This window comes from Rhopilema esculentum, chromosome 10 (assembly GCF_057945365.1).
Source record: "Rhopilema esculentum isolate cy_ngs chromosome 10, ASM5794536v1, whole genome shotgun sequence".
NCBI classification, from domain to species: Eukaryota; Metazoa; Cnidaria; class Scyphozoa; order Rhizostomeae; family Rhizostomatidae; genus Rhopilema; species Rhopilema esculentum.
Genome location: NC_142824.1, coordinates 10,888,801 through 10,914,743, shown reverse-complemented (window position 1 = coordinate 10,914,743; position 25,943 = coordinate 10,888,801). Strand labels below are relative to the sequence as shown.

General features: G+C 35.9%; 3 protein-coding genes across 3 annotated transcripts; 1 reads left to right on the top strand and 2 right to left on the bottom strand.

Annotated features, from left to right (window-relative positions):
• Nucleotides 1-195: 195 nt before the first annotated feature.
• Nucleotides 196-1,255, bottom strand: LOC135688710 (deoxyhypusine hydroxylase-like). Its single transcript, XM_065205659.2, has one exon. It carries the CDS (start codon nt 1,223-1,225, stop codon nt 332-334), a length of 894 nt encoding a protein of 297 aa, XP_065061731.2. The 5' UTR covers nt 1,226-1,255; the 3' UTR covers nt 196-331.
• Nucleotides 1,256-1,270: 15 nt separating this feature from the next.
• LOC135688657 (atypical kinase COQ8B, mitochondrial) lies at nt 1,271-11,977 on the top strand. The gene is made up of 13 exons (XM_065205586.2): nt 1,271-1,678; nt 3,119-3,185; nt 3,509-3,580; nt 4,569-4,697; nt 4,826-4,911; nt 5,662-5,802; nt 6,204-6,285; nt 6,794-6,887; nt 7,752-7,893; nt 8,749-8,856; nt 9,078-9,143; nt 9,559-9,645; nt 10,569-11,977. The coding sequence occupies exons 1-13, from the start codon at nt 1,373-1,375 to the stop codon at nt 10,839-10,841; spliced, it is 1,653 nt and encodes a 550-aa protein (XP_065061658.2). The 5' UTR covers nt 1,271-1,372; the 3' UTR covers nt 10,842-11,977.
• A 688-nt stretch (nt 11,978-12,665) lies between these two features.
• On the bottom strand, nt 12,666-25,937 carry LOC135688636 (pre-mRNA-processing factor 39). Its single transcript, XM_065205569.2, has 13 exons — nt 25,834-25,937; nt 23,554-23,676; nt 22,530-22,655; nt 20,447-20,562; nt 17,848-18,015; nt 17,328-17,479; nt 16,908-17,038; nt 16,256-16,534; nt 15,278-15,625; nt 15,000-15,059; nt 14,416-14,687; nt 13,749-13,938; nt 12,666-13,025 (listed from the first exon to the last, which is right to left on the bottom strand). Exons 1-13 carry the CDS (start codon nt 25,834-25,836, stop codon nt 12,963-12,965), a joined length of 2,031 nt encoding a protein of 676 aa, XP_065061641.2. The 5' UTR covers nt 25,837-25,937; the 3' UTR covers nt 12,666-12,962.
• Between the last annotated feature and the right edge of the window lie 6 nt (nt 25,938-25,943).

Below are 25,943 nucleotides of genomic sequence, written 5' to 3'. Positions count from 1 at the left end.
AACCTATTATAATCATATTTTCTTAATTGTAGGGTTATGGAAATGGGGAGAGTAGGATTTATCATTCTTTTTCAGTTTCCTTCTAAATAAACTTCTGACAAATACCAAACAGAGATAGCATAGTTTCAATTGTTTTAAATTTGCAGAAGAACTGGCAAAAAAAGTAGAGGTGTTAGAAGTATGACTCACAACTGAGGAAATAATTTTCATGAAGCCAAAATATCTCCTAAAATTGAGTTAAGTCTCTATGTCTGAATTCAAATGATACATTTTACTTTTTTATTCAAATTTCAATAACCATATATTGATATCTGAAATATTTATCTATTAGTTATTTTTCAAGACCATTAGCATACTGAAATTGTGATGTTGTTTCATATTCATACATATCCAATGCTACCTTACAACTCTCATTTACAACTTGTTCATTGTCCTTGAGGTAATCTTTTAGAATATCCATGCAGTTTTCCTTGGCAATTGAACCAAGGGCTTCAGCACATTCATGTCTTACCATTGGGTTTTCAGATTTATTGCTCAAAGACATAGAAAGTCCTTTAATGGCTGCTTGATGTTGCATCTGTCCCAGGACATATGCTATCTCATGTCTAAACAGTGCACTTGAACACTTCAAACCTTCAGCAAGAATTAATACTGACTCTTCAGTATTTTTATTCCTTAAGCTAAACATTGCCCTGTATCGATCAAATAAGGTTTTTGATTCATCCAGCAAAGTTTCCTTTAACATATTTATATCATTCTCGTCAGCAGGAGGAGCTGGATCCACAGAGCAATAAGGATTTTTCTTCTCTTCCTCAAGTTTCTTCTCTTGAAGCCATTTTATTCGGCCAATCGCCAATTGGCAAGTTTCTGCTACCTCTACAGAAGGATCATTTGAATATCTTTGAAGGATTTCCATTATAGCAGGGTCTCCAATAGCCCCTAAAGCTTCTGCTGCTTCATGGCGCACCATAGTATCTTGACTTTTATCCTCAAGGACTTTTACAAGGACAGGTACAGCATACTTGTCTTGCATCTGGCCTAAGCAGAAGGCCAATTCATGTTTCAAAAGTGCCGATGGATCATCGAATGTACTTGCAATAAAATCGATCGCTTCCTTTCCACCGAGGTTTCTGAGTGTGAACAATGCCCGAAAGCGATCTGTCAAAGAGTTTTCTTTGTCTGTCAAACGCTGCCCTACTTTCGCCAGGTCCTTACTCGACACCATGTTTGTAAGAATGCACTGCAAGGACGCCTCGTTTTCATGAAGAGACTGTTCAAAAATGGCTTGAGTCACGTTTCTGTCAATTTTTGTTACACAATCAGGCTAAGAAGACATGCAGTGAATTAAGACAGTACTGATAGAGCTGTAGAAATGTCAAGAAGTCTCACAAAAAAGGCCAATTTTTTGTGCACCAGCACATTTCCATTGGCAATTGCCGCCGGCGAAAAATTTGCTTTTCAAAATGGCTCGTGCATTGGTGCAGGGTCAGGCCCCTGCTCATCGTTAGGCCGCTTTTCAAAGAAGGCGTTTTATTGTTCGACCAGCAATGTTCAATATTCTGGAAAAGTGCCACAGCGAGAAAATGCTTCTGGGCGAGATTCGCTCGAAAAGAAACCAAAAAAAGGAAAACTAATAAGAAAGAAGCTGAAACCAGTCGCAACCGATACCAACCAAAAGGTAAGAAGACGGGTCGATTACATTGCATAATACTCTGATGAATCGTCGCACTAGTGGTTGTAAGATCAGAATGCTATATAGTTGCGTTATTGTAAAAAAAATTAAGGATTTCTATATTCTTTTGACAGCTAAGAAGGAGGTCCGTGTTGCTCTTCACATTAAAATCCAGCTAAGAGTGTAGTTAGCTTTCATGTTTGAGGTGATATTTAGATATAAAGTCTAGGAACTCGAAGGCCAGTATGGATTCCATGGCAGCCGCACTCCCGAGACTTTTTTGTGAAATTACGAGTGTACTCTTGCACACCCAAATATGGGCGCAGTTTGGGTGTGGCTCAATCAAAAAAGTTTTTTCAAATATGGCAAAATGACTTTCTAAATTTGTTCCCAACTTGGATTGGAAAAAGTGTGTCATTCTAAATTGAGTTATCCCCTTGAGATCAGGGTTGCCAAAAAGTTTCAGACCCTGTTTACACTGTCCTTTTTGAAAATGGAACCACGACAGTACAAATTTCGTTTGCTTCCATAACAGGGTCAAAACTGTGCTGGATGGCAGAGCAAAATCATCTCGGTTTCATAGTGCTAGTGAAAATGGAATGGGGAACCAAAACAGTTTTGTCATGGTTCCAAACTTGGAAGGAACAGTGTAAACAGGGTATCTGTGGCAAAACTGAAAAATGAACCCCTTGCAAGCAAAGTGAGCAGAAAATTTTTCTGACTTTTTAATCTATGTGTCAGAATATGTTCATTGTTTTATTAGCCTGAGTTTCAGACCTAAAAGTATTGGATCCAACGTGCACATTTATCACAAATGCACTCTTGCACTCCCGGCTAATAGCTTGTGCACTTCCAAGATCTCGTCAAAAACTGCCATGAGATCCAGACCGGCTCAAAGGGAGGGAGTAGGATGACTTGAAATTTTTCTTGCAATCTCCATTATAATCTCCATAAGCATTTGGTGTTAGCCTGATAGGCTAAGTTTTTATGTGACTGTGGTTTTTTACCCAAATATATTGCCAAAAAGTGTCAGTCTTATCTTACCTTCTCTCATTTGTTCCTCTGAAAGCATCAACCTGTGACACTTGTGGATTCCCCCAAAGTTGTGTTCTTAACAGTCAGGTCTTTCTTGTGTTTCTATATTCTAGTTTATTTATATTATTTGAAAATCACCCGATGGGCACGATGAGAAGGAGGAATTTCTAATTGTCTTTTTTGACGTGTCATGTCACCTTTTTCAAAAATTTCCTCCATGTAAGCAAACAAGAGCCGATCTGAACCTAGTCAAGAGGCTGTTGCAATTGTTAGTATTTGTATTAATATTAGTATTAGTATTAGTATTAAGTATTTAGTATTGAGTATTAGTGTTTATTAGTATCAACTACAATTAAAGGCTCCATCTTGTATTTTAAACATATAAAATTTGTTTTATTGTCTTGTTGACAGCTTCATGAGCATGCAAGAGAAAGAGCTGTTCCATCATCAAAAGTAACTAGAATATTGAATTATGGAGGTAATTTAATTAAATGCTTATATTTTTTCAACTAAATGTATGCATTTAAATACTTGTTCTGTAAGTTCAAGTATATTTCAGGATTTTGCTGGAAAAGTCTTCAGCAAAGACACTTTTGTGTCACAACCCATTCATGCAATTATGTTGATATTAATTTCAGTAGTGCTTGAGTTCAAATTGGAGGTCAACACCTTTTTGCTACATATTTAACATTTTTGCTAGTTCTTACACATAGTTTCTGTGTTTATAAATAGTCAACCAGCAGAATACTTTCTTTTTCCAGTTTTTAATTTTAAGTTTTTAACTTGTTTTATATTTTGTAGGCTTGACTGTTGGTCTTGGGATTGGAGCGTTGGCAGAGTCAGTAAGAAGACAGTTTGGCATGACGAAGGAAGGTAATTTGTTAACTTAGAACTGTGCCAAGATTATTCTAAGGTCCATAAAAACTGTTTATATCACTGACTATGTAGACATCATTAATCACAGTTAGGCAGTTGTCCAGCTCATTCTTTAGCCAAAAATGATATATGCGAATACCTTGATACCCAAAAACAAAATCAACTTTCTCATAATAAATTGTTCTTAAAATGCTCATAAATATTTTACTGAAGAAAGAATTTAGTCGTGGTTTTTTCATATACCACATGCTTGTTGGAGAGAATATGATAAACAGCAAGTATTTTTAATGGCTGCCCAAAGCAAACAATCATTTGCTCACAGAATATAAATGTTCTGATATTTTCCAAATAGACAATTTCCAGTGGTGCTCTATTTAAAGAGGCATTCAAGGCTTTCTTTTAAGGGCAGAAAAACATAATTATCATAAAATTGGTTACCTATACCATGCTTTTATAATTTTACTGAAGGCATCATATAATATTAAAGGGAGTGTCACAAATGATACTCTTTGTGGCAACAAACCAATTTAGTGAAAGTTCTTTGAATGTAAGACGGACCATTGAATAAGAAAAAGGATAAAGAATCACAGAGTTTATTATAAAGTTACATGTAGTGACGTTTTAGCAGAATTGACACAAGAACTACTATCTTGTCGACACAAGTTATGAATAGAGGTATCTTAAACCTTTGCAGGACAATTTTGAGTACCTCTGGTATTTTGAAAGTTCTGATTCCATCACAATCCACCAAGACAAATGGGATGTGTGCACCTTTGAATGAGGCCTCACTTTCTTGGCCTAGACCAAAGGCTCAGACTTCTAATTAAATTTTGTTAACAAATCAAAATCATAGTGATTGGGCATTCCATGTTCAGCAAATAAGCTCAGTAAATACAATGAAAGAGTTTATCAAAGCATCAGAATGTCCCATATTTTTTTGTTTTACATATTTTCAACTTAATTATCTTTGTATTATCTATTGAAGGAAATGGCAAGGACACAATTTATGGAGAAACATCATTTTTAACTGAAGCCAATGCAGAGAGAATTGTAAATACTTTGTGCAAAGTAAGGGGTGCAGCTTTAAAGTTTGGCCAAATGCTCAGTCTTCAAGGTAAGAATTTTCTCCAGGAAATAATAGCTAACTACCTTGTGTCAATGTTAGTTTTTTTCTCAAAATTGAGATGTACATATTTGTACATATCAGAAATAATATTTTTCTTTTGCTTCTGTTACCTATAGATAACTCTATGATGCCACCAGAATGGCAGAAGATATTTGATCGTGTAAGGGCAAGTGCCGATTTTATGCCAGCTTGGCAAATTGAGGTAATTTTTAACAGAAACTACTTTAAAAGTTTCGGATTTGCCTTGCATTTTGCGGTTTCAACATAAGATGTATCTTGCTTTTTCAGTGTGAATGCAGCAGTCCACAGCTTTTAGGATCTGGATGAGTTTCCAAGAAATTATACAATGAAAAGTTTAGATTAATGCAAGTTTTGCCATCAGGGCTGTGTCTTTATGCTTCATTTCATTGCAGATTGGGGCTTTTGCTGCCTTTTGCATGGTTTTGAGGCTTTTTGATTCCCTTTAATAGCCCCCCCCCCCCCACAGACAAATATTTTGCCCTGGCATACAGGGCTTTACCAGAGCCTACCCTTTCACAATGATAGGGGTGTCAAACCCCCACGCCCTTTGGCACACTCCTGGTTGTAGCGTCTAGCCATATTTTTGCTTGCCTGGGTAAAATAAAACATACCAAAAACTTTTTGTTCTTTTCTGATTGTTAATTTTGGTACACATTTGAGCCCTTTATTAATGATGTGTGCTGGTAATTAAAATGAACACGAAAATAAGATTATCATCAAATGAAAGTAAAAAAGGCTTTTAAGTCTGATGACAAGTGGGCATTATCAAATTGTGCAGTGATTCATCAGATAAATTTAACATCTGCATAATTTATCATCTTAATAAAGCATCTAATTTCATCAGCTAAATTTTGAATTTAGGTTTCTCAGAAAACGTCTCATGGATATTGCCCAGTTGCATTTTAAAGATGATGCTTGAAATGTTTTGTAGAAAGTGTTAAAAGAAGAGTTTGGAAATAATTGGCAGACAAAAATGAAAGAGTTTGAAATGAAACCATTTGCAGCTGCATCGATAGGACAAGTACATAAAGCTGTCACCCTTGATGGCCAACCAATTGCCCTAAAAGTGCAGGTTAGTATACTTAGCATTGTCTATATTTGTTTTCTTTTGCTTGGCAATATCACTAGTTACGCCATATGATAATGGATATGCTGAATCTACCGCTATTTAATATAATAGTCTATTTTGACACTGAAATGTCTGTAGACACATTTTTTGTTAAAAGGTTAGCATTTCTTACTACCTGTAAAAGAGAAGAGATATTTATAAGCTTATAAGCAGACTCAAGAAATACAAAACATTTGCCATAAGACACAAAGACTTGGATCTGAGTGCTTACATTTCTTATGATCTAGAAGACATTTTGAATGCTAAGGCAAATTAACTTGTATCACAACAAGTCATTTCCTACCATAATTTAACTGTTTTTTGTTTTAATTCCGTTACACAAATTATCTCTTTGACTTTTATAGTATCCTGGAGTCGCTACTAGTATTGACAGTGATATCGATGGACTGATGACAGTACTTCAAATGAGCAGACTATTACCTGATGGTAATCTTGTTTTCAGCATTGTTGATATTTAAACAGCTCACATTTAACTTGATCAAATTGCTTAATTTTCATACCTCAAGGACCACAGAGCACATTACAGACTGAGGAGGCTAAAACATTTGGGGGGGGCTAAACATGCTAAAAATCAAAAGCAGGGTGACTTTTTGTATAGTTTCAGTATTTTGGAAATTATTGGGGGAGCTATAGCCCCCTCAGCCCTCCTGCTTTTGCGGTCCTTGTACCTGTATTTTCCAAACCTAGTTTAGGAAACTAAAAGATAAGTTGTAAAGTCTCTTTATTTAAAGGACTTTGGTGTTTATTAATCCAGCAAAAATCTCTTCTAGAGCAGGAATGCATGACTTTTGACTCAAGTCTCGTACAAAATTTGTTTTTCAAAGCTTAAATAATAAATAAAGCCCTCGTGTGTCATTGTTGCAAAATGTGTTGCTGCTTTTTTCCCATATCGTGTATGAATAGTTCATTAATGCCTTGTAGTGAATTTTCTTAGGTCTTTTCATGGACCAAACAGTTGGTGTGCTGCGGAAGGAGTTATCTTGGGAATGTGATTATGAAAGAGAAGCAGCCTGCTCAAAACGATTCAGGTATTTGCAACATTGGCACTTACATGGAAAAGTTTTACATGGAAAGTTTTGTTTGGCTCAGAAAAACAAAAAAAATTTTACACTGTTACTGCCAACTAATAATTGATAGCTTTAATGGCATTTATTTATATGTTGCTATATATGTCAGATTGTAAGTCTCTTGCAATTGAATGTATCAGGACGTTAAGAAGTAGCAACACATTGGTGAACACAACCCATTTTAGCGAGACATGGTTTTAAAACGAAAGTATGTTGATGAATTTGAATAAACAGAATATCTTCCAGTTTTTTATTTTCGTTTTAAAAAACTGTTTGTTTTTCATGGAATTGGATTGTTTTTAGTTGATTTAAGGTTGTTTTTGGTCAGTGTTTGTTTGGATTGCCTCCAGTCGTAAATCAACATTTTTCAAATCCAGCTGTTCACATCTTTTTCTCTGCTATTTTCTTCAACATTTATTTCGGTGAAGTCAGAGTATAGTCCCAGTCATCGGATACATTGAACCCTTGCCCAACGCTGTGTCCCTCCAGATTGTAATCCTTAATCCAGTAATGATCTTGCGCCCATTGATGATGATTCTCTCAGTGGTAAAGAAACCTGTCTGAAATATCCACCTCTCCGTTTTCCGAGTAGATTTTTCTGATATAAAGCACCGGTAGATTTAGCTTCAGAGGACTCTCTTATTTACTTGATTACACGTAAATTATTCGACTAACATAGAGTTATATGGTCTAACTTTAACAATAAATAATTACCCTTTGTACGTCCGCTGCAATGTACACTCTCTCGGTGGGAACTATAATTTCGTTATGTACCTTCTCTCTAAAGCAAATGCTGCATTCCGCATACAATACTTCTCTTTACAGTGAGCTCCTTGCTGACGATCCGGTATATTATGTTCCGGAAGTGATTCCGGAGTTAACAACAAAGCGTATTCTTGCCACGGAACTGATTCACGGAATACCTCTTGATAAAGTCCGCGATATGGATCAAGAAACGAGAAACAGGGTAAGGGTATTGTTGATTTATTTTGTTTATATTGATGGGCCAAAATACGTTATAATATCTAGTTTTGTCAGCAGCTACGGATATTAATTCTTCATAACTGTTTCTTGTAGTGAAACTGCATAATTTTCAATAATCGTGATAGTTGTTTATCAACGAAAATCAACACAGTTAGATGACATTAATATTAAAATCAACACATTATTAAAGCTTGACGTATATTTCTTGCTAAAACTGCGATTCATCCAAGGGTATTCGCCACTCAGTCCACAATATAAACAGTTACATATGACAGAAAATTAAGCATAACTAGTTAAATTCGATCTTTTTGTTTCAAATACCCAGCCTTTAATTTTACAGGCGCTCGAATATGTTATTTAATATCAAGCCAATATGAGCATTGGGCTCCATCTTGATTGGTTGAGAGCTTATGCTAAATCATGTGACATTTGGACTAATCACAGGCCCGAAAAGTAAAAATAAACTATACCAATAGCAAAATTGGGCATTTTTATCACTTTCATTAAAAAAATAATATGAAACATGTTTATTAACATATTTCAAGTTTTATACACCACAGCCCAACGCAAATGCATTTCTCATAATCTGCCTCATGACTTTGCATTTATTTGAAAATTCAGTGTTGCAAACCTCAACACGAGAACGTTTAAAATTGTATTCTTAGTTTTAAAAACAATCTTCTAAGTTTGTTTGATCCTGTGGTTTAGATGTTTATGACATCTAAGATTAAATTTTTTCAGGCCACCATTCATGGCTAACTTAACTTCAATGGTAATTGTTTTTAGTGCATTGCAAAAGCAAGTAAAATGAATTTATTTATGTTTGCTCTTGTTTTAGGTCAGTTTGTATCTGCTCCGCCTAGTTTTGCGCGAGTTGTTTGAATTCCGATTCATGCAGACGGATCCAAATTGGTCAAACTTCTTTTATAACCAAGAAACTGATCAGGTTTGTAAATCGACCCTACGCAGCTGTTTTTATCGTTGACAAGGATTTTAGGTTTGAAACATTTTGAGTGTGAGTTGTAGCAGGAACGTTTTCTCCTATACAATTTGCTCGATCAATTTTCTTTACGTTTCTGATTGATAAAAGAAATGCACTGTTTTGAATTATTTTAGATACCATGCCATATTTTCAGATAATGAGTATATATTTTGATTTTTGTGCAGATAACACTGTTAGATTTTGGTGCTAGCCGAGATTACCCTAAAGGATTTGTTGACAGTTACATAAAGGTAACGAAATACTTGAAATTATTTTTATTTATTCTTTCAAACTGTCTGCGAGAGGAAAGTTATTTGCTGATTGCTTTATCAAAGCTCTGATGTTAGAATTTGATCGCACAGTTCTACCAAACAGGATTCATTTCACATCACATTGTATTCCGTACCAAATAAATTTTCTTTATTTTTATCAGCAATCCTTCCCAGTTAGTAATCTTTGGCCACCACAGTAAATCAACAATAAATCTATTCGCTAACAAGTAAAGAATCAAGACTTGAATGCAATTTTATTCGTATTAACAAAATTTTGTGGTTGATTATTCAATTTTTTTAAGAAGGTACAAAGATTGGTTGGCTTGAACAAAGGGGATTGTTAAAAAGAGAATATGATTTTGCTGAAAATTTTACTAATTTTTCGTTTTCGTAGGTCATACACGGCGCCTCCCAAAATGATCGGAAAACAATACATGAAAACTCAATAACCCTCGGATTTCTCACTGGATATGAAACTCAGGTAGTTTGATACCCTAATATTGATTGCTTACCGCTTTAATAATGATATTTTAAATATGCATTCTTTGTTAGACTCATACTGATTTGTTAAATAATTTCTACTCTCTTTCTCTCCCTCCCCTTTTTCTCCTCCTCTCTCCTCCTCTCTCCTCCTCTCTCCTCCTCTCTCCTCCTCTCTCCTCCTCTCTCCTCCTCTCTCCTCCTCTCTCCTCCTCTCTCCTCCTCTCTCCTCCTCTCTCCTCCTCTCTCCTCCTCTCTCCTCCTCTCTCCTCCTCTCTCCTCCTCTCTCCTCCTCTCTCCTCCTCTCTCCTCCTCTCTCCTCCTCTCTCCTCCTCTCTCCTCCTCTCTCCTCCTCTCTCCTCCTCTCTCCTCCTCTCTCCTCCTCTCTCCTCCTCTCTCCTCCTCTCTCCTCCTCTCTCCTCCTCTCTCCTCCTCTCTCCTCCTCTCTCCTCCTCTCTCCTCCTCTCTCCTCCTCTCTCCTCCTCTCTCCTCCTCTCTCCTCCACCTCGTCTGCTCATTCTTCTCATCCTTCTTTGTACCTTTTGATCTGACCTGTCCATGTGGTTCGAACATCCATTATAGTCCCATCCACCCTGATAACTCTTAATTCTCAACTGATTGAGAGCATAAATCTCATCAGCAGTCCCTTGACCCTGAGGCCGGTGATATTTGGCGTTGGTCGTTAAAACAGTCATAGCCCTTTTTCTATCATCCAAAAATAAGGGCTTCCTTCTCCTCCTTTTGAACGAAGGGGGTGTCAACAGAGTCCACGCTCAAGTGTCAGCCACCGGTCATTATCTCGTGTTTCCAAAGGAATTATCGGTTACTGCTAAATGAGCAGTATCTGGTATAGTAATAGGCGATTTTTTCTTTTGCAATTGAGTTCTTTGCAGCAAAAACAATAACGTGGAGTTTGTTTTCCAGCTTATGGTGGACGCTCATGTGGATGCTGTAATGACAGTGGGCGAGCCATTTCAGAACTACGAGCCGTTTGATTTTGAAAAGCAAGATACGGTAAAAAAGATCCAACAGTTGGTACCTGTGATGCTGAAGCATCGACTAACACCCCCTCCGGAGGAGAGTTATTCACTTCATCGCAAACTTTCGGGAGCTTTTCTACTTTGTTCAAAGTTAGGGGCTAAGATTAGTTGTCGTGAAATGTTTGAAGAGGTTTGGGAGAATTATAAGTTTGATTGAGTGTTTGATTTTTATCTAAAAAAATGCACCATACAAAAAAATGATAACGGCAGTAGTTGCGTGATGACGTCATCAACATCTGTTTTTTGAATTGTTACATTTAGACTATATGATCTGAAAAAGCACTATAGGATACCTCAAGATTTGCAAGATCAGTTAATTCTATCACAAATAGACTGAGATATGACCTATGAAAGACGTTAAGGCTATGTCAAATGGCAATACCTCAGTGATTTTTGATATTTTACGAACCTTTTCGCAATGTAGGACCATTCTATGCGGTCTTCAAGTTATATCGTACAAATTAAAAAACTCAAAATAGATTTTTCTGACGTCATTTCTTCACCACTCGTTCATGTAGTCATTTAGATCATTCTACCATTTTATCAAGGGATCATTTCTGAGTTTTGTTCAATTTTGGTGAGGTCAATTTAATTAACAATACAGTTTACCGTAAAATTTACATATTTATTATTATTTTGTGTCTAGAAAGAGTGATCATTAATGTCAGAAATCCATGAAACCTCTTAATCAGTCAACGAGAATATTGTTCTCTAGCACTTTTTTGGTAAATTCTTTTTGTATACATTTTGTGCCAGTACATATTTTAGCTGAGTTGAATTTTTTTTGAAATACTTTCACTCATAGTATTATTGACCCTTCGATAAACATATGTTAGATAGAGTTTGAAAATCAACCTCTGGGTAACGTATGAAGACATATCCACCCCTTTGTCGCGTGTGAGATTGATTTTTTTTTTAGTTATTTAATTACTAGGTGCATAATTTTTATTGCAGTATCCGTCGGGTTTACCTAGGCTCGTTTTTCTGAGTGCGAAGGTTTTAGACTCCCTATAAAGGTCCTCTTTTAATAAAAGCTCTTAATTTTCGGTTTTCATTTGCTTTTCACTTCTTGTTTCGTTTAGTTTTCAGACACACGGCTTTATTAGTTCACAAACCGGGGTAAATAAATGATTTTAGCTTAATTCTTGTACCAGCCCTGTCTCTTTATGGCACTGCCTCTATTGCATACTAAAGCTTTATTTCCAGCTTTTTTAAGATTGTATTATTCTGTTTTTCATCGTGTGTATGATAATAAAACTTATTGTGAAAATATGATGATAATATGCTTTGAAATTGTTAACATTTCTCTGAAATCTCTCTTCAATTAATACTTCCTTTGAGTAGGTTTTGAAAACCGTAAAACTTTTACCCTTTGGATATTGAAGATGGTTTTCGATAAATTTGAAAACGGCTCAAAATTGTGTCAGATGCTTCTGCATACGAGGTTTTATTAAGTATATTCGTTTTCACAGTTCACAGAATACATCGACCCTCCTACGCATGAAACTTTGCCCTACTCGCCTTCCTCAAAACTTTCCTTGTATCTTTGTACACGAATTTCTTTAGAATTGAATTAGAAATAGAATTGAAGTACAATCATATATGGTTTGTTAGTTACAAAATGGCCTTTCTCAAAACTACTGCATCGTTCTGTTGAACCTTGATACTTTCTGGACTCGTTTATCTTTATTCAAAAAGGGCTTTTACTTTATTCCAAATACGCTATAATGGCTGAAATAGTCTATATTATTGCATCCATTACAAAAAATGTGTTTCTTTATGAGGTCTACAGCCAGAGTTCAAGGGAAACATAATCCCAGCAAGCTTACAGTTTCTGAATATAATTATTGTTTCATCGTTTAACAATAAAAATTCTGATTGGTGAACTCTCCGGAACTAATGTGAATTCACATGAATACCATAAAATAAATGTGCTAATATTGCTGAGTAGAGAGAGTTTTGGCGCAACATAATGACTTGGTCGATTCTAATAAATCTATTCAAAACATCTTATAGCAAAACTATCATTGATGAGACACAGACGTTACCCAAAGCTGCAGATTCGGCATCAGACTATAAAACTATAAGGGTACAACGAGAGTTCTGATAAGAGGTTAACGAGAGGTGTTGGTACTGAAGAGACAGTCTGGCCATTCTGCACCACTAGCTATTAAAGCTGAAGAGATGAATTCTGAGGTAGTTCCTTCATTACTGATCCACTCCACACTGCCCCAGGCCTCGACAACGCTTGCATCGGTCGTGGTTGCATCTATCCTCATCACTGTGCAGGTTGTGAAGGATAAGTGCCATACGGATTGTACCAACCATAATAACTGCCAGCCTACACAGTGAATGCCGTCGTTAGAAAGGCTTTTGCATGAGATTATTTGGTTAAAGTAAAGGAAAAGTTCAAATAGGGCCAAACTATCACAATGTTCGGTTGAAAAAGGCATTTCACTAGAAAGCTCCTCTAATTTTGCCACGAAAAAACTGGTTGCACTTAACAACAGACTGGTTTTCGGTATCAAAACATTGATTACTAAATTCGCCCGACGTAAATCCGAGTTAAAAGAAAGCACAAACAGTGAAGCGTCTTATGTATAGAGCTATGAGCATAAATGCATCTTCGAGGCAAACTAAATGAGCCAAGATGGACTTATTTGTTAACATTATACGCTAAAAAACTGATTTTCTAAATATCACTTCTTGCATTTCATTTCTTGGTACGGAACCTATTACTTATTGCAATTTAATTTTGACAAATGAAATTATATGCATGAATGATCTATTAATGCATCTAAAATGCCACTTTTCTTTGCCTGAAGATAGGAAATGGTCGTGACTTGAAAAAGACATATTGACTAAACTAGCTAGATCTCTATCTTGGTATCAGCAACCAACGTTACACTTCTTTGAAACCCCATTTTTCGGGACAAGTGGCCCGAGTCTGATTGAATCAAACTCTTCAATTTCAAGCTTCACCAAATACAAACACTCTAAACAAATACGATATCCTTGTATGCCTGGTTACAAGGCAATTAATCAGGTCAGTAAAAACACGTACGGTCTGGGCAGCTGCGTAGGCGTTCCACTGATTAGGCATTGCTGGATAGGCGTAGGAGTTTGCGGGTGACATCACCGCAGTATGATCTTGCGGGGCGTATCCATGGTTAGCGTAAACGTTATTAGTAGCTGCGGAGGCACTTGTCTGGGATTCGTCAGTTTTAGATACCTTGGGTATCGTGGCCTCGTTGCTGGAATAACAAAGACTGGTATATTCGATATGAGTATAAGTAACAAAATACACGATAAATGGCTCATCTTCGAGAATCAATACGGTATACAGAATATCAAAAACCAACCCAGGAAATTCCTTGATATACACCGACCTATCATATCATTCCCACGTATACAAGTGAAGAACCCTGTTAGCAAATTCAACTTAGATTTTTTATCCACACTACCAAAATGCATTACAGACTTGATACCTCTTAGCTTCATCTGAAGCTTCACACTTTGCAAAGAGCTGTCAAGCGTTGCCAAAGTTATTTTCAATTATGCAAAAACTGATTCGACTTTACCGTGCAAAAATTGCTATTGGAAATGCTTCATTTATCAAACTCTTTCGAAGCGCGAAATCAATTGATCTAGATTGGTTTTTCTGCACAACATTATATAATCACTCTTTATCATAAATCTTCCACATTTTTACAAACAATAACAAAATTTACCTGCTACCATTTGTTCGCTTTTTGGGTACAATTGCACCTGGCTTAATTTTGAACTGTTTTTGATACGTATCGTAGGCTTTTACGATGCTGTCAATACTCGTCCCAAAATCTTCCAGTATCTCCAACCGTCTTTGCAGAAACCCCTGCTTGAATTCCATTGACAGTTCAGTTCTACCTTCAACCAAATCACACAGCTCTTGCAGGCGATCTTCAGCGATTTCGTTAGTATCAGTTTCAAGGTCAAGCAAATTCAGATACAGTTTTTTGTTTGCCTAAAACCAAAGAGCGCATTATCACATCACCTGGTAAAATAATAGCTTTTGAAGCCGGGCAGGCAGATTACATTTTTTAAATGCTCATAACTCCAAGAATCTGGCAATATTACATTCCTAAAGATCTACACAAGTTGTATACGTACAGTTAAAGGCAACATAAGTGGCTGTTTTAAAATGGTCACCTAGAAACAAATGGGGGTGGAGCTGTGGACCTTTGTCCCCTTCTTATGGCGGCTACTGTACCTCTGTATTGTCATTCTTTGCAAGGGGTGAGTTAGCTAAGTATGCAGAACGCAGCTATTTCCTTACCTTGTCATTTTCGACTGCTTCGTGTAAAAGCTTCCTTGCCGAGTCCTTGTCGTGAAGAAGCTAAAAAGAAATACAACAGTAAATAAAACATACAAGAATATGATAATATTTGTCAAAAAGTGCTAAAAATAAAAAAATTAACAACATTATCTTATATTTGGTGCTACAATAAAAGGGTTAGAGCCGCTAGAACCCTTTTAAAAGTACAAGAAAAAGAAAAAAAGTGCAACTAAAAACGCATTTGTGCGTGAGGCAAACTAAGGAGGCATTATATTCACCTTGTTATAATACTTCGCACACTTGATAGCAAGAAATGATTTCTCGTCCACTGAATCAGTCTCCTCCATTACTTTTCTCAAAATCTCTATTGCCTTTTCTGTACTTCCGATTCTTCTTTCTAACCCAACGCGTCGAAGCGTCACCATAATTAGGCCTGGCATAGCATTTTCCAAGGACTCCAAAATCTCTCGTGCCAAACCGATATTTTGCTGGCTTTCTTCGAATGCAGCCCAGCTCAGGATAATATCTGGCTTCTTGGTTAGGTGTATCGTGCACGCACGCTCATATACATCGTGTATTTGGGTGACAGAGTGATCATCAGCCATACTTTCGAGGTAGTTCACATACTGCCAGACAGAAAAGAGGAAAAGTTAGCTCACGAAAATGGTTTGCAAGGCAATCGTTTAGATATAATCAAATACAAGTTGTTCTGAATTGCTCATGACATACGTGGGGAGATTCAAATTGTGACAGAAGTCTAAGTAGCAATGCTGCATTTAAAATTTAGTTGAAGTAACAAAGTATGTATGTGTATACATGTGTTAAGACCCGTTGGTGAATTGCATTGAACAATAATTATATGCTTTTCATTACAATAAATCTCCCGTTTAAAGGATTTATAACTATGCACGTACGTACGAGCAATGGTGGCCCCTGTCGGGGAACATGATCGGTTACGTATTTGGAATATTGAAAAAATAGAGTTTTCGTTCAAGTCTTTTTCAAATTCAATACGTTTCTGCCAAAATACGTTTTCATAATTCTCTGTTGAATCTCAGTCATTTTAAATCTCATGATCTTGGCTGTATCAAAATTAATTGCCAGATAATTTCCCCTTCTGATTTCCTGGCCCCATTGTTTCTTACTTCTAGGTTGAAGTGAATGAACAAACTATGCGAATATTCAAACATCAGTGCGGAAATAAACCATGTTAACAAAAGAAAAAGATTTGTGCTTCCATTAGAAATTCGAAATACCTTTTGCCAAAATTCCTCGTAGAGGGCACAGGCAATAAGACATCTTTCAAAGAGTATGCAAATCCTTTTCTGATCACCCTCTTTGATCTCAAATTCCAAATAATCTCGCCAGTTCCTTAACTGGATTCTTTCTAAGGGCTTGACATGAAAATAAGGTCTTTTAATACCATCTTCAAAGTGCCATCTTTTTTTAATCTCTTCTTCAGTTTGCTTGTAAACCTCGTCTCGTATCGCTATGATCTTTTCTCGTACTGCTTTTAATTCGGCGGTTTCTTCTTTCTGCAAGAAATGGGTACATGGATAAAAAAAATTTTTTGTATTGTGATGATATATGCAGGGGAAATTCTGAAAAGGCTATCAGCTCAGGGTTATCAGCTCAGGCACGATGGAATCGTCCATAAAGATCTATGTCACTTTTTGGAACTAAGAACACAGACTGGTACCTTAATTTTTTTCATTTCTTTGCAAAAATGCGAACATAGTTCAAACTGAAGTAGGGCAATTTGCTTGAAATTCATACTGGTCACTTTATAGCCTCGGCCCCAATTAAATGGCCCTCTTGTCCCCTTGCCTCCTTAAAGTGGACATCATGTGACCATACTTCCCAAATGTCATCATGATTGAGACGGAATATTAAGATTGGTAAGCTTACCTCCTTGGAAGTTCCATCTGAAGTTCCTTCGGGAATTTCTTGACTTGAATCGTCTGGATTTGGATTACCGTTAGAACCGTCTAAATTATTGTGGTCGGTACTATCTCCTGGGGGGTTCGTAGCTTCTTCCCCTGAAAAAATGTATTATAAATACATGTGACCAACCAAGAATGAGAATCTCAATAGTAATTTGTATTTTGTAGTCTGTTGCAAATACAGAGTAGTAAATCAAAAATCTGCGAGTCAAGGTAAAACGTGACATTATGTGGTGCTAGAAAAACCAAAACTGGAAACTTTTACGTCATTGAATAAATTGATTTTTTATTTTGCTTCATTAACTTGCAAAATACAAGCTAGTACGAAAAAGAGGAAAAATTATACTATATATAAAAATATGTAGAGAAAAAGAGAAGGCTTTACCTGGTGGGGCAGTAGTCTGTATCATGTCTGCATCGACTTTATCTGTTTGTGTAACGCCGGGTGGAATCGACTCAACTTCACCAACTAATTTCACATAATCCTCAGTACTTAGAACTTCACTTGGCTCGATACTGTTGATCCAGTCTTTAAACCTTACACAAAAAGGTTATTTGATAATAATCAAAGCACACATACCATAAAAAATGCCTCAACTTCAAAGTCAGTAACCAGTCGAAGGCTAATAACTTTGCGGCCTTATAACTCGAATTTTCGATTTCCCTATTTAATAATCAAGGTTAAAAATCAAGTTGTGGCAATGAAAAGAAAACATCACCTTCTTCAAAACAATGGCCAGGAATAACTTTATGCAATTTTACTAAATTTCTAGTCGGACATTACTTTGAAATGCTATTTTTTCAAATCAATTTTTACTATCTTTAAATCATGTTGTACATAGTAATAAAAAAAATTAATTAATGAAAATGGAATGTTCTTTTAAGATATCGGATAAAAAACGTACTTGGTGAAGTTCTTGATATATTGCTGTGTAGGTGTCGATAACAGTCGGTCGTATAAAGTCAAGACATTTTCCAAATTTCCCTGAGACTTCTCCCAGTCAATATAGGCATCCCAGAGTTTGTCAGAGCGGAATTCCAAACCTGCTGTTTCAATGGCTTTTTCAAAAAGACTGAAACGAGACAAAACCAAATTGGTGATACAAGATGAACCGTGTGAGGTTTCATGCGCTACTTGAATTTAAAATGCTCCAAAACGATTTATCTTTTATTCTCTTAAATTCAAATACCTTCACTGTACCAATTCCTTAAAATTCGTTTTGAAACTCAGTTGACGTCAGCACAATTATACCAATTGTTAATGTGCTGGAATGGCATCATGTGACCATGTGAACATCTGTCTGTCTGCCATCTGATCACGTGGTTGCATGGTTGGGAAAAATAAAACCAGAGAAGAATCAAATAGTCACACTGAGACAAAGCGATGAAACGAGTCAATTTCTTTCGAGTTTGAAACGAATGCCTCGCTTGGGCGAATCGATCATAATCACACAACTTGCTCACAAGTCCAATACATACTCAGCAAAATTCTGTGATGGCATTAACTTTCCTGAAATAGTCAACATTCTTTATCAAGAACATTCCTTAAAAACTAATATTTAGTATAATTATGTTGGAATTACGAATGAATTTTGTTTTTGGGAACAAATTTAAGGTGTGTAAATTGACTCTCTACCTGTATCAATACATAGTATCTTTATTAGACTATGGGTGGCTTGGTTAATACATATTTTTTACTTGAAGGTGTTAATCTCGTTTTTACGTTTGACTTTGTGCCAAAAGTTTAGTTCCAATCAAGGATTTTTGGCTCCTTGCTGTTAACACAAAGGTATTGAACTGGTCAAAGCTAATTGTAAATAAAAACTTTGCACAATCCAATCAAAATCAAAACTGTCTTGAAGTTGTTCCACAAAGTAGATAACCGATGCCTGAATAAAGCATGTACCAATGTTGCATAATAACACCTTAACAGGCTAAAAACATATTTCTGCTACTTTATTTGAAATATCAGTCAATAAAAATGTTTTTCTTGATACAGAGATTTCACTTGAATTGGCAAAAAGCAATCTGATAGAAAATCGATACAAGATACACAAAGGAGATACTTGTGTTTCCAAAATCCAAAGTTCCCATAACTACTATCATAATCCATCATAAGCACAGTTCTCAATCTTTTTGTTTAGTCAGTTATATCTGATCATCAACGGCTTTTGTTTTCAAGGTCTCAGGTGGGTAGTGATAGTCTCTAAGTAACAAAAATGGTTTTGAGACAAGACCTTTTTCAAATCGTTCATTCAGGGCCTAATTGGTGCCTTGTCCATAAAACTTTTGGTATGGGGAAAAGTATTCCACAAAATTCAAAGAGATTTGAAAAGAATGCCCTGCTGGTTCTTCTAAAATGCAACCAACCAATAAGTACAGTAAAATGCGCACAGGTCATTAATGATTGTACCATATAAAATTTGAGCTTGATGGGTCTTAGACTGTACTTTTAGCAAATTTGAGTTTCTAGAACTATTAAATGCCAGTTTCTGGAACAGTACAAACTTAACTGCATATGATAAAAAAACAGAAACAGTAAAAGAAATTTTTTTGACAACAAATATGTCATCAAGGATATATAAAAACAAGTTTAAAATAATTCAAAATATAGTTAAAAAAAACAAAAAAATTAAAGACAAGATGTTTGTAGGCTTGCTACAGAAAGCATGCTTAGTTATAAAATACTTTTATGCAAAGGATAGAAATCCTTTTAAATAGAACAGCACCTAGATTCATCATCAAATCATGTTTATCCATTGCAGTACAGCAAGACTTATTATTAAGTTATTATTATTATTAAGTTCAGATCAACATTGTCTTATTATGCTGATTTCCAGATGTGATCTCATGTGACAGATCAATTATTTTACCAAGCTGTATTTCAATTAAATTTTATCAGCCTATAAAATCCAATTATATTTTGACGTTTCACAGCCTCAAAAAACCAACAAAAGTAGGAAGAAGTGTTATCAATGAGTGGTTGTGTATTTTTCAACATGTAGATATTTGCACAAGCTCAGGCCATTATTAAATTAAAATTGGTAGAAAAAGTGGAATGATGAAGCTACTTGGACTAAGGCAAAGTATTGTGGAAAAGAACTGCCTGAGATTGCTATGCCCCTTGGGTGGTTGGCCAGAAACTGTAGTCAGAAAATAACTTTATATTGAATTACAATTACTCTTTCTAACTGCAAATTTGAATTGAAATAGGTTGCATTAGCCTGCTTGGAAAAATCTAATTCAATTTTCCTCTTGAGATCAACAATAACTTAGTAATAAAACCATGTGTTCTCTCTCATGTCATAAATATCATAGTCCGCAACAAGCATAATATGAAAGTATGAGGAACTTTTCCTAGCACTGGCAGACATCAAAATGACTGAGAACAACACATCTATTGCAAATATACTGCATTTTTCGTAGCAGTCTACTCCTGACAACACACAAGCTACAATTCAAGAACATAAAATAAGCAATACATAACTGAAAATATATACTTACGCTCTAATTTTTTCTGCACCATTGGGTTCCTCCTTAACATACTGTGACACAAAATTCAAATAATGAATCCACAAATCTATGCTGAGTGGTATGGCCTTAACTCCAGCACTATATACCTAAATGTAAATAAATAAAATTGATTATCTGTTTCCAAATGAAAAGTTTTCATATAAGTTCAAAGTTATCAATTTGCTATGATTTAAAACTGTTTAATTGCTCTTAAAGAGTGAAAAGTATTCATTATACAAAGCATTCATTTTAAATGAAAAGCATTCATTTTAAAGGAGAACTGACACACAAAAATAACTTTGGCTTTTTCGATGCAAAATTTGTCGCTGACTTCAAATCTGGAAAAAGTTTTCTTCTTAGATTCACCGTTTTTCTGATATTTGCACTTTTATCCGTCAAATACGTCACAGCCAGGACTCGGGAATTTCCCGAAGCGGAAACAAGATTATCGCCAGGAGTTGTTAAAATTCTCGGTTGACGTCACAAGTGACATGTTAACAATGCCGTTGTAAAGGCTTTCACCGCAACGGTGAAAGTACAAATGAAGTTTCGTGTTTTATTGAGAATAGTCAAAAAAGACAAAAAATTGTCAGGCATTTCATTTATAAGTATATAGAAGCTAGAAAATCCTAGCTACATGTCTACTAAGACGCTAATATCCACAAGTTTATTTGCATGCGATGATATCTTCGCACTAGCATGCTTTGAAACATTGAAAGAACCTCTAAGCTTGTGAAAAAGGAGTCGATTTTGTTTGAAAACTGATACCGTTTCTTCAAAGTTTTTATTTTTACAATTACAAATAAAATCGCAACATGGGGGGGGGGTGGGGGGGGTGGTTGAAGCAATAGCCAAAAGACAAACGAAATCTAGTGGAGACAGCAGTAAAAGCGATCCTGCAACCTGCTTTGGGTGCAGAAATATGAATTCAAGAAAAAACTTTGGTTGATGGGAGCTGTGAGTGTGACTAAATAATAATTTCACTGAGCTTGATTATTGTATTTTAACAGAGGTTGAGATACTAGGGAATAACCTAGTCTTGCAAAAAGACCATCCCCCACCCAAGTCAAAATTGCTTGCAAAAGAGGATAATGCGCCAGTTGATATTCCTATGACAGCTAAACTGCATTCTTCGACTAAGAAATCAAGTTCTTTGACTAAGAGCTAAGAGCCTATTTCGTAAATCCAGATCTTTCGACTGCCAGGTAACTTATCAGTTCCCGAAACCCTTCACGCCCGGTGAAAATGGCATATAATCCGCACAAGTCGACTTTTAACCCGCCTTTACTATTCAATATCACTATACAGTTAACGCGTTTAAAACATTGAAAAACAATCATAGAATGTTACATTAACAATTAATAACTTGCAGTTCCGTTTAGGGCATCATAGGCATTTCAGCAAATTTTTTTAGGCCATACAGACAAAGCAGTCTGGACAAAGACGCCTCAATCTGAAATGAAATTCTAGTTTTACGATACCTGATCTCATTTAGATTGTAGCAATAGCATTGTTTTTAATAGAAATTCCATATCAGTTTGTACTTCCAGTCTGTTTTTGTTCATAACATCGTCAATGTTGAGCCATGGGACGACTGTCTGCCCAAGCCGCAGCGCTGGTTGGCATCCAAAATTCAGACGGCTGAAACTCTCCATTTGTTTCGAAATCAGTGTAATAAAACTCCAATTCAGCGTCCCAAACCATTGAAAAAGTCAATTATGTGTCAAAAATGCAAAATTGGCTCCTTTCACATGCACAAAATAAACATTTGTCCGCAGCATTTTGTTAAAGGTTTCTATAGAGAAACACAATACGTGCTGAGAACATGTCACTTGTGACGTCAAAGATGATCGCCCACTCATGACGATTTTCGCCTCGAGTTTCAAGTTGTCAGAACAATTGTCGTTTCTCAACTTAAAACGCCTGTATTTCAAAAACGGTAACTGTGATTCAAAAAATTTTTTCGATCCAGGAATTTGCTTGTCACGAACTACCGTTTTAGCCAAACTTATTTTTGCGTGTCAGTTCTCCTTTAAATGAATCATTTAAAGTTAGGATTGCTTTATAAACTAACCTTCTCTGTCAATTCCAGATTTCCATTTTTCTTTTCAAGATCAGCATATTTTTTCCAATAACCATAACAATATGGGTACCACTTGAAGAACTCTGCATATATTTCCCGTCCTTTTTCAAGTATATTCTATGACAAAAAGAACAAAAAGTAATTACAATATTTGAGACATTTTAAATTAACACCATTTATCATCCTTGCCCTCAACATGGCCCTGGTAAATTCATTTGCCTCAGAAAATGACTGCCTTTGCAAAAAACATGCTTTGCCCACCAGAAATGTGACATAACAAGGCAAGATGAGTACTTCTCTACAAATGAAGTGAATCAAGTGGCTGATGAAAAATATTTTGTTTTACCTTTAGCCTTTTTCAGGCATTCTATTTGCAATGTTGACATTTATCTTGAATTTATTTGAATAAAGAGCCATTGAGGAACTCAAAAACTAAGAAACTGTAGTCAGAAATGTTACAAAATCATTTTCAAAATATAGCCTCACTCATTGCCAGGATCTTAAGAACTCTATTTAGTTGTTTACATGGTTGAAAGGATATTTGCCTCTACCATACAAACAGCATAAGAAAGGGAAGCTATTTTCACAACCATTCATTAAGGCATTTTTATGTTGTAGAACGCCCATTTTAAACAAGTCCTTGCTTTGTTTTTCATACAAGAAATGTATTGTAAGAAGATATGCATTAAGCCTTAAAGGACTTTTTGCTAGATTATAGTCCAGGTTAAAATGGAACAACAGCCAACACATTTGTTCAGCAGCACATTATAAAACTAAGTTTCTACTCATGACGTGTCTGCTTTAAATTGAAAAACTAGATTTGTAAAAAAGATATTTGTCATGATTCATTCTAGATATCAATCTAAGCTTTTGGTCTATAGAACAGGATGGTTCTCAGTTATTACTTCAAGATTTGGGCTTAATGCGATCATCAGGCAACTTTTAAATTACTCTTTCGCTATCTAAGGTTTAAGTTGAGCAAAAATGAGATTTTTGCAAAAAGTAAGTCAACTACCTCTTGATCGATTATCTGCAATAAACATGTCCAACTTGTAAAATCTGATGGGCATTCTTTGACGGCATTCCAATATTTTGACAGTTTTTCATTTTCACCCGGTGCACATTCCTCTGTAGTTTCCTTAAAAAAACAAAATAGATTCTGCTGCTTATGCTTGTGCAGGAACAAATCATTTTCCAAAATAGCAGGTTAAGGTTACAGTTAACCTTTCTGACATGATATTTGGTTTTCTCTCCCTAAAAGCAAAACTATTAAGGGAATCAGATTAAACTATACATCATTCAATGCACAAGAACATGGTGATTCCAACAATATGAAAATAATTGGCAAATACTGTAAAATGATACTTTCCAGGCAAATTCATTGCTTAAATGAGTGTACCACGTTCAAAAGCTATTTGTAACCTCGTGTTTGCGGTAACAAAATCTGACTTATATCAGCAGCAAGTGCAGGTCCTTAGCTACCAAAGCATGTCTCAGATTTTTCAAATTCCTCCTCCCTTGAAACTATACCCTGTCAAAAATTAGCAAGTATTTTTTCTTTTCTCTCATAGCTGTATTCGGCTATAAGAGACGGACCAGAGCAAAGACACAATTTATTTAGCCATTCAATTGGTTGCTTGGGCACAAAATAGCTTTTTTGTACCTGTATGTAGAGGAATTGTAAGTCCGTAGAAAACGGGATTTTACTGACCACACTTGCAAGGTACACTCATAAACCATAGTGTAATCCGGGTCAAGTCACTTGAAGCTTTAAGATCAATAAGCCTGTTTAAAAAAAACACAGCCCTAAATGGAATACATGGATGTGCCATGCGGTATTGTTAATGAGACAACTGCAAAGCAGCGATAATCTGCTTAACAGGTCAAGCGATATTTAGACCTCAACTAAAAGTTTTGATAAAGAAATTATGGAAACCTTGTTTACATGGGATCTTTCCAATTTTCAAAATTTCTGTTAGTTTCAAATTTGGTATCATTATGTGTCTTGTATGTTCAGCTACTTGAATGTGAACAAATCGAAAAATTGATGTTTTCATCCAGAAAATGTTTACTGTAACCTTAAAGCTGCAGGCTTTTCACACAAACGCCTGGGCTGCAACAGCCCAGGTAAATATGTATTTGCAAGATACATCATGTAAATATATTTAAAATCCTAGTCATTTCAGACCTGCGAGTCATGTCAAATTGCATTTTTACTAATCATATGGCATACAAACTGATTTTTCCATTCAACTTGCAGATTAAGGCCAATCTTGACAAATTCTTTGGTGCACCAAAAGGTGCCATCGTTATCATATTCAAAAATGGCTTTGAAAAAGCAAACATTGCGAGTCATGCTAAAGCTTTTCTTCAGAGCATAAAACGTCAGAACAAAGATTGAAAACTATATGCTAGGCAATATATAAGCAGTCCATCCTGAATTATCTGAACCTTGTTTATCCAAACCTCGTTTACATCATTTTGGCATCACAAAGTCCCAATTTGAAAACATTACACATCAATAACAATACAAATTTCTTAAAAGTGGTCGTGCAGTCGCACAGTCAGACGCGTAAACTTGCCCGCGCAAAAAACAAAGTTTCCAGTCTGGTTCGTGCACGGAAAACGTTTGTTATCCGCAAATTTCAAAATTAGTGTTCTGGTGTTTCCTGCACAGAAAAAAACTTTACAGTCTGGCACTCTGCAGTAAAGGAACTTTGCAATAAATCTTGGCTAATGTGCACAGGAAGATGACACTCCACCTGATTTTTTCTCAGGCCTTGAAATGCATTAATTATTGGTGTATTATTTGCCCAGGGCTGTAGCCCTTGGGGGAACACCTCCTTGTAAATGCCGAAAAGTAGCCAATTTCTACTTTGGATATAATTCTTTTGCGCTAGAGTCATTTCGGTGGCACTAAACCCCGTATTTGCCATACTTTGAGGAAAGGTTCATAATAATGACTAAAATGCAACATTGAAAAATGAAATTATCATTTCATGTAATGTGATGAGATGAATATGTGCAATCATAAAATAAAATAAAATGAGCGAATAGAATGCATTTTCTGCTGTAACATAACATTTCCAAAAAGTGTTTTACGATTCAGTGTCAAATTAAGTTTTTAATGCCATAGGGACGTCCCTGAAAGGCATGTCTGTAAATCAATCGTCCACGCCTCGGTCGACGCCATTTTGCCAGAAACCTCTGTTGGGGGTATTTTTGTTCCAATAAATCGTTTTTATAGTGACTCTTTGATTATAAATGTAGGTAAATGAAGGTCTTCCGTCCTTACCATTGTTGCTTAGTTGAGAAGAATTCAAAGTCAACTGCTTCCTCCACGACACCTTATCTACTCAATCGCGGTCGGATGAATACTTTATGTAATCAACACCAACAACTACG